Source organism: Myotis daubentonii, chromosome 2 (assembly GCF_963259705.1).
Source record: "Myotis daubentonii chromosome 2, mMyoDau2.1, whole genome shotgun sequence".
Classification (NCBI taxonomy): domain Eukaryota; kingdom Metazoa; phylum Chordata; class Mammalia; order Chiroptera; family Vespertilionidae; genus Myotis; species Myotis daubentonii.
Genome location: NC_081841.1, coordinates 220,099,705 through 220,107,395, shown reverse-complemented (window position 1 = coordinate 220,107,395; position 7,691 = coordinate 220,099,705). Strand labels below are relative to the sequence as shown.

Genomic DNA, 7,691 nt, shown 5'->3' with positions numbered 1-7,691 from the left:
CTATCAGTACCAGGGCTTGGAAGGAGACCAGGGCGTTGGAGGGAAGATAGAGGAATGGACCTGAGGTGTGTGGAAGGAGCCATGGGAAAAGGGCTGTGTGAACCTGAGGCCTGGTTCTTTCCCACCAGCCAAGAAGTACAGTCTTGAATGTATTTGTTCAAAACTGCAAAAGGAAAACTAGAACAACAATATTCAGCATTTTTAGCAACAGATTTTATTATTTAAAATACAGCCAGCATTGCTATATTTAAAGTTGAATTTCTTACAAAATTTCACATTCAATGTTTCCAGATCATGTTAGCTTCCTACATTTGATGCCACAAGTTTTATTAACAATTTTTCTTTCCTAAAAAAATCAATTATTTGCCGAGTTGTGTGTTGGAGACTTCTTTACAAGTTTTCACACATACACAGACACACAGTAGCACATACACTCATATTTTCTGATATGAAATTTAATTAAGCTATCCTCTGCTTTGATTTTAGGATTGCTATCTACTTGGTGTGGGAAAGTTAAGGTTGACTGAAAAATAAATGATCACTGAAGGCTTTTCTTTCTTGACATAGTGTGTTTTGTACTGTATGAATGAATGCTCACATTTACTACAAGTGTTGCTTTATGAATAAACGGTTTCTTGTGATTTTTACCCTGAATAACTTCACTAGTGTGAATGATCTGTAAAGAAATGTTTGGGTTTCCTCAAGAAGGTTTGTGTTCTGATTTTCTGTTTTAGTGTTTAGTTCTCACTGAGTTTGATGTGCCCACAAAATCTGATAGTTGGCTGAATGTTTGTTAATAGTGACCACAGTCATAGGGTTTCTCCTGGTGAAATTTATTCCTTTTACCAATAATTATAAGTGAAGCCTTACACATTCTCCTCTGAACAATATGTCAAGTGTCTTCAAAGTTCAAAGTTCAGAGTTGTTGCACAGGACATCTAAATCAGCATGTTTACAATATGAGTTGTCACGTTACCTGAAATCAGGCCAATGATTGAAGGCTTGCATAGTTACCACACACGTGGACCCACTCACATATTAAAAGTCTTTCTGGCCAAGGAGTTTGGTGAGTCATAGATTTTCCCACATTGCTTACTGAGGGTTTCTTTCATGTGTGCATGTGCTGGTGTGTTTAAATGATAAATCTATGGTCAATGTTCTTCCACATTTATTACATATGCAATGCCATCTTATGTGCACTCAGGTCAGACTATCTACTGAAGGCTTTCATGATTTCCTCCCCTGTGTTGGGTTCCCTCATGTCTTCTAAGGGAAGAACGATGACTGAAGGCTTTGCCACATAGCTGACATTCATAAGGCTGTTCTCCAGTGTGGGTTCTCTGGTGTCTTGTGAGATTAGCATGTTGACTGAAGGCATTCCCACACTGACCACATTCATATGGTTTCTCTCTGGAATGTGTTCTGTTGTGGCGTGTTAGCTCAGAACTTTGACTGAAAGCCTTCCCACATATGGAACATACATGTGGTTTCTCCCCCCTGTGAATTTTCTTGTGTTGGCTAAGGCCAGAGCTTTGATTAAAGGCTTTCCCACACTGATGACACTCATACAGTTTCTCCCCAGGATGGATTCTCTTATGTTTTCTAAGGTAAGATCTTTGCTTGAAAGTTTTGTCACATAGGGGACATTCATATGGTTTCTCTCCTGTGTGGATTGCCTCATGCTGTCTTAGGTAAGAACTCCGACTGAAGGCTTTCCCACACTCACGACACTTATAAGGCTTTTCTCCAGTGTGCCTTCGATTGTGGTTTCTAAGGTCAGATCTTTGTAAAAAGGCTTTCCCACATACATTACATTTAAATGGTTTCTCTTCACTGTGAGTCATCTTGTGTCGTCTGAGGCTGAAGACATTGTTAAAGGCTTTCCCACATTCACATATATTACCTCTGGTGTGAATTTCATTGTGTCTACTAAGGCATGACTCTTCTCTAGGTGACTTTCCACACTGTTGGCTGACATAAGATTTCTTTCCTCTCTCAATTAAAGAATGTTGACTCACAGCTGATCTATGAGTAAATTCATCACTCAAATCAGCACATTCAATAGGATCCTCTGGAATGTGAGATTCCCGCTGTGTGGAAGGAGATGAAAGGTGTCAATGGTTTGCCCACATACATTCATACAATCATTTTCTACATATCAGTTCTAGCATATTAGTCAGAAATACTCTCTGGTGAAAATGTTTTACGTGTGTGTTACATGACACCCTGGCAGGCACAAAGATTTTCTTTCTTTTAGTATCTCCATCAGAATGTTATTACATAAATTTGGAAGACTTTAGTCCAGTGATGGCAAACCTTTTGAGCTCGGCATGTCAGCATTTTGAAAAACCCTAACTTAATTCTGGTGCCGTGTCACATGTAGGAATTTTTTGATATTTGCAACCATAGTAAAACAAAGATTTATATTTTTGATATTTATTTTATATATTTAAATGCCATTTAACAAAGAAAAATCAACCAAAAAAATGAGTTCGTGTGTCACCTCTGACACACTTGTCATAGGTTCGCCATCACTGCTTTAGTCTGTTTCAACAACTAGGTAATCAGCAAATGTTATGATACTGTCTTTTTGGTCAAGATATTGCTTTGGCTCATGTTTGTTTCTTCACTGATTTCAAACTATCCGAAAGTTTGTTGAAAAGAGCTTAATCTCAAGTTAACTATACAATTGCAATCAGGTAGTTGTGCTCATGACTAACTTATCTCATTGCCACATATTCAATTTGGATGATTAGTTTCACACCTAGGAGCCTTACCATTGGCATGGTGGAGGATATGCCCTTCTTGCTGATCTGCTGCATTAATATCATCTCTGGTTTTTTAAGGGGATCTCTCATGTCTGAAGGGATTGAAAAATAAAATGTGTTACAATGTCATTAGCAGAATGACTATGTATATATGCACCAAGATCAGTATATATGCTTTTAAACCTGGCACTGCATTAGAGAAAGTGTGTTCAATGAAATATTTTAGGTAGTACAAACAATGTAAAGTAAATTGAAGTTTAGGGGGAAATAATATCAGGATTGATACATGAAAAGCAGAAAGTGGTGAGAGATGATGGGTCAGCCTATGGGGGTAAAACCTGAAAAGGCAGGATCTGGACAAGAATTAACTACAGCCAAGTCCAACTGTAAGAAGCACACAATTATATTTTTCCACAAAGAAAAAAAAATGCAGGTAGGACACATCCCTTCTCATTCCTATGTGCAAGAAATAACAACATAAGGAATCTTTACCAGGTGTCCTCCCTTGGATTTTGGAATGTGTAATTCAAATCCAAAGCCTTCACCTGATATTCCTTTTTTTTTATTGCTTAAAGTATTACAAAGGGTATTACATATGTGTCCATTTCCCCCCCGCCCTAGACAGTCCCCTAGCCTCCCCTATCCCCCAGTGTCTTATGTCCATTGGTTATGCTTATATGCATGCATACAAGTCCTTTGGTTGAACTCTTACCCCCTTACCTCCTGCCCCCCCACCCTCCCCGGCCTTCCTGCTGCAGTTTGACAATCTGTTTGAGGCAGTTCTGCCTCTGTATCTATTATTGTTCAAAAGTTTATAATGGTCTCTACCTCAACATAATAAAAGCCATATATGACAGGCCCACAGCCAGCATCATACTCAATGGACAAAAACTAACACCATTTCACCTGATATTCTAAGAACGTACTCAGTCACTGAGAGGCATCTCCTCACATGGAAGCCCTCACCCCTGCTGCTCACCTGCAATCTGGCTTTGGAGAAACCCAGTCCCTTCCCTCCTCAGCTGTCCTTGATCCAGCTGGAAAGTCACACCTGAGCTGCAGATCCGATATCCTGTTTGTAGAAGAAAGGTAAATGAATCATGAGTCCTGTGCAAATGAACCATTGCAGTTACCAAGTCTAAGACAGATTACCGCTGAGGAACACAGAGGTGGATGAAGGTGGGTCCTGGCAACAACACTTTCAGAGAAAGCATTGCAGGTCCTGCACCAAACCGGGAAAAATAGACATGTGGCCACAGCAGGAAGTACTGATTGATACTTATTTCCATGATCAAGTTCAAGGAAAGAATTCAGAATACTCAGTTTTCTCAAAATGTGAGAGGTTAATGTCTCCATAGTGGGTTCAATATTATTTTCATACAGAACCCAATAAACATAACTTTCAAAATAGTAACCAAAATGTTCTTAAGTTCAATAGTCTGCTCTTAAGCCTCCAAATACACTAGAACAGTGGTCGGCAAACTGCGGCTCGCAAGCCACATGTGGCTCTTTGGCCCCTTGAGTGTGGCTCTTCCACAAAATACCAACTTCTGCGCATAGGCCACGAAGTTTCAATCGCACTGTACATGTGCGCCTGCACGTGGTATTTTGTGGAAGAGCCACACTGAAGGGGCAAAAGAGCCGCATGTGGCTCACGAGCCGCAATTTGCCGACCACTGCTCTAGAACATACTAAGTATTTTAAAGTATTTGATCAATCACATATGGATTAACGATATCCATTGCTTTCTTTTCTATAATCTGAGTGTTGGAGACAGAGTTGCAAAATGATATGAAGTTGTGGTCAAGATGACATTCTAGTGTGGAGATGAAAAAAATGTAAAAAAAGAAATCTTTCTTCTAAGCAGTTATGAGAGAATCAGGGCAGTGCCTGGAGCAAGATAGTAGCAGCTGTTCTACGTAGCTGAAGGAATGGACACTTACATGCATAAATACACTTACCGTCTTACATATACAAACACACATATGTACTCACATACATACATACGGTATATATGTTTTAAGACTCACCCACAGAGACCAGGTCACTGATGTTCTCCAGCACCACATCTCTGTACAGCTTCTTCTGGGGTGTGCCCAGCAGGGCCCACTCTTCCTGAGTGAAGTCAACAGCTATATCCTCGAAGGTCACTGATTCCTGAAACATCATGGACATTCCAGGTTAAACAGAGCACTTTCTGCCAGTGTGCGGAGGAGGAGGGTTGGGGAGCTGGGTGTATGGAAAGATCAGTCTGTGTTTGGGGTTCTACTCAGGTCACTGTCAGTGCTGAGCTGGTGTCTGCCTTTCAAACACATTCATAGAAACATGCAAGGTATGAGTTTGTATTCTGCTTTGTGACTAGAGATGAAAAAATGTAAATGGTTTGCCCACATACACCCATACATTTCTTTCTCACATATCAGTTCTAGAATATCAGTCAGTAATTGTCTCTGGTGAAAATGCTTCAAACATTAGTTGCATACGCATGTTCTGTGACTCCCTGGCAAGCATAAATATTTTCTCTTTTTAGTATCACAATCAGAGATTTATTAGATAAATTTGGGAGATTATAGTATGTTTCAACAACTAGATAATGAACTGATTTTATGATATTTTCTGTTTAATACTCAGGTTATTGTTTTGGCTCTTGTGATTTCTTCCCTGATTTCAAACTGTCCATTTTTTTTGCATGGAAAAAGCTTAATCCCAAGTTAACTACACAATCCCATTCAGGCAGTGTGTTCATGAAAACTTATTTCATCACCACATATTTAATTTGGATGATTAGTCTCACACCTATGAGCCTTACCATTGGCATGGCGGGGGATAGGCCCTTCTTGCTGACCTGCTGCATTAATATCTTCTCTGGTTTTTTAAAGGGGTCTCTCATGCCTAAAGGGGTTGAAAAAGTATAAATTGTTACAATGGCGTTAGTGGAAGAAAAAAATGTACATATGCAGCAAGATCAATATATGTATGACTTCAAACCTGGCACTTCATTCTAGAAAGCATATCCAATGAAATAGTCTAGGTGTGTGGTCGGCAAACTGCAGCTCTTTGGCCCCTTGAGTGTGGCTCTTCCTAAGCCTTAGGAGCACCCTAATTAAGTTAATAACAATGTACCTACCTGTATAGTTTAAGTTTAAAAAATTTGGCTCTCAAAAGAAATTTCAATCGTTGTCCTGTTGATATTTGGCTCTGTTGACTACTGAGTTTGCCAACCACTCGTAGTACAAATAATGTAAAGTTAATTGAAAGTTAGGGACAAATGAGATTCAAGCATGAAAAGCTGGAAGTGGTGCAGAGATGTTGGGCCTGCCTATGGTGGGAAAACCTTAAGAGGGATTATCTCAACAGGAATCACTATGGCAAAGTCCAACCGCAAGAAGTACACATTGGTTCTTCCCCCTAAAATGGAAAGAAAACTGGAGGAAGGACCCTGCCCTGTGATTGAGATGTGCAAGAAATGATAAGATGAGGAATCTTCCCCGTGTCCTCCCTTGGATTTTGGAAATGATATTCTAAGGAGGTACTCAGTCACTGACAGGCACCTCCTCACACTGAAGCCCTGACCCCCGCTGCTCACCTGCCATCTGGCCTTGGAGAAACCCAGTCCCTTCACTCCTCAGCTCTTCTCCTGGCTTCAGCTGGAAAGGCACTCCTGAGGTGCAGATCCGATACCCTGTTTGTGGAAGAAAGGTACCTGGGTTTGAGTCCTGAGCAAATGAACCATTGCTGTTACCAAGTCTAAACCAGGTTACTGAGGAGGAACAAAGAGGGACTGAGGGACAGTCCTGGTAACAACATATTCTACAGAGAAAACATTGAAGGCCCTTCACCCAACCAGGAGACAAGACAGACTGGTGGCAAAACCAGAGAAGATGAATATACCCATGATCAAGTTCAAAGTCTGAAGTCAGAATACTTAGTTTTCTCAAACTGTGAGAGGTTAATGGCTCCAGAGCGGGTTCAATATTATTTTCAAACCAAACCCCATCAACATAATTTCCATAAGAGTAATCAAAATGATCATATTTTCAGTAATCTGCCCTTACTTTTCCAAATACACTCAACCTATTTTTAAGTATTTGATAAATCAATTATGGGTGAATAATGTCCAGTGATTTCTCCACCATATTCTAAGTGCTGGAGACAGAATTGCAAGATGATACAAAGTTGTGGTCAAGATGACATTCTAGTGTGGAGATGAAAACAAAATGTAAAAACAATCTTTCTTCAAACACTTATGTGGGTTATGAATCAGGGCAGTTCTTGGTGTGGAATAGTGGCAGCTGCTCTATGTACCTGTTCAATGCATGAAGGAATGGACACTTACAAATATGAATACTTTCACATACATACAAACATACATACAAGTTGTAAGACTCACCCATAGAGACCAGGTCACTGATGTTCTCCAGCACCACATCTCTGTACAGCTTTCTCTGGGGTGTGCCCAGGAGGGCCCACTCTTCCTGAGTGAAGTCAACAGCTATATCCTTGAAAGTCACTGATTCCTGAAACATCATGGACATTCCAGGTTAAATGAAGCACTTCCTGCCAGTGTGCGGAGGAGGAAGGTTGGGATGACAGCATTGAGGAGTGATGGGGAGCTGGGTGTATGGAAAGATCAGTCTGTGTTTGGGGTTCCACTCAGGTAACTGTGAGTAGTGAGCTGCTATATGCCTTTCAGACACAGTTTTAGAAGCATACGCACTATGAATTAATAATAATCCTATATAATAAAGAGGCAATATGCAAATTGACCATCATGCCCTCACAAAGATGGCTGCCTACGACCAGGCCAGCAGGGGGTTAGTGAGGGACAACCAAACGACTGAACAAGCATGCTGTGTGGGGTGACCAGGCTGGCAGGGGGCCCATGAGGGGCGACCAGGCCGGTAGGGGGGCAGTTAGGGGCAA

General features: G+C 40.8%; 1 protein-coding gene across 1 annotated transcript; it reads right to left on the bottom strand.

The window, feature by feature from the left end:
• Positions 1 to 1,214: 1,214 nt before the first annotated feature.
• Positions 1,215 to 7,303, bottom strand: LOC132226817 (zinc finger protein 705A-like). Its single transcript, XM_059681238.1, has 8 exons — positions 7,159 to 7,303; positions 6,355 to 6,450; positions 5,578 to 5,660; positions 4,799 to 4,925; positions 3,748 to 3,840; positions 2,778 to 2,833; positions 1,677 to 2,090; positions 1,215 to 1,592 (listed from the first exon to the last, which is right to left on the bottom strand). The coding sequence occupies exons 1-8, from the start codon at positions 7,301 to 7,303 to the stop codon at positions 1,215 to 1,217; spliced, it is 1,392 nt and encodes a 463-aa protein (XP_059537221.1).
• Between the last annotated feature and the right edge of the window lie 388 nt (positions 7,304 to 7,691).

Bases quoted from the DNA above. Each gene is read 5' to 3' on its own strand.
- LOC132226817 (XM_059681238.1), bottom strand. From the start codon at position 7,303: ATGTCCATGATGTTTCAGGAATCAGTGACTTTCAAGGATATAGCTGTT. The intron at 6,451-7,158 runs GTGAGTCTTACA...TTCCACAAACAG, and splicing joins CAGTGACCTGGTCTCTATGG to GGTATCGGATCTGCACCTCA. The intron at 5,661-6,354 runs GTGAGCAGCGGG...CAACCCCTTTAG, and splicing joins TCTCCAAGGCCAGATGGCAG to GCATGAGAGACCCCTTTAAA.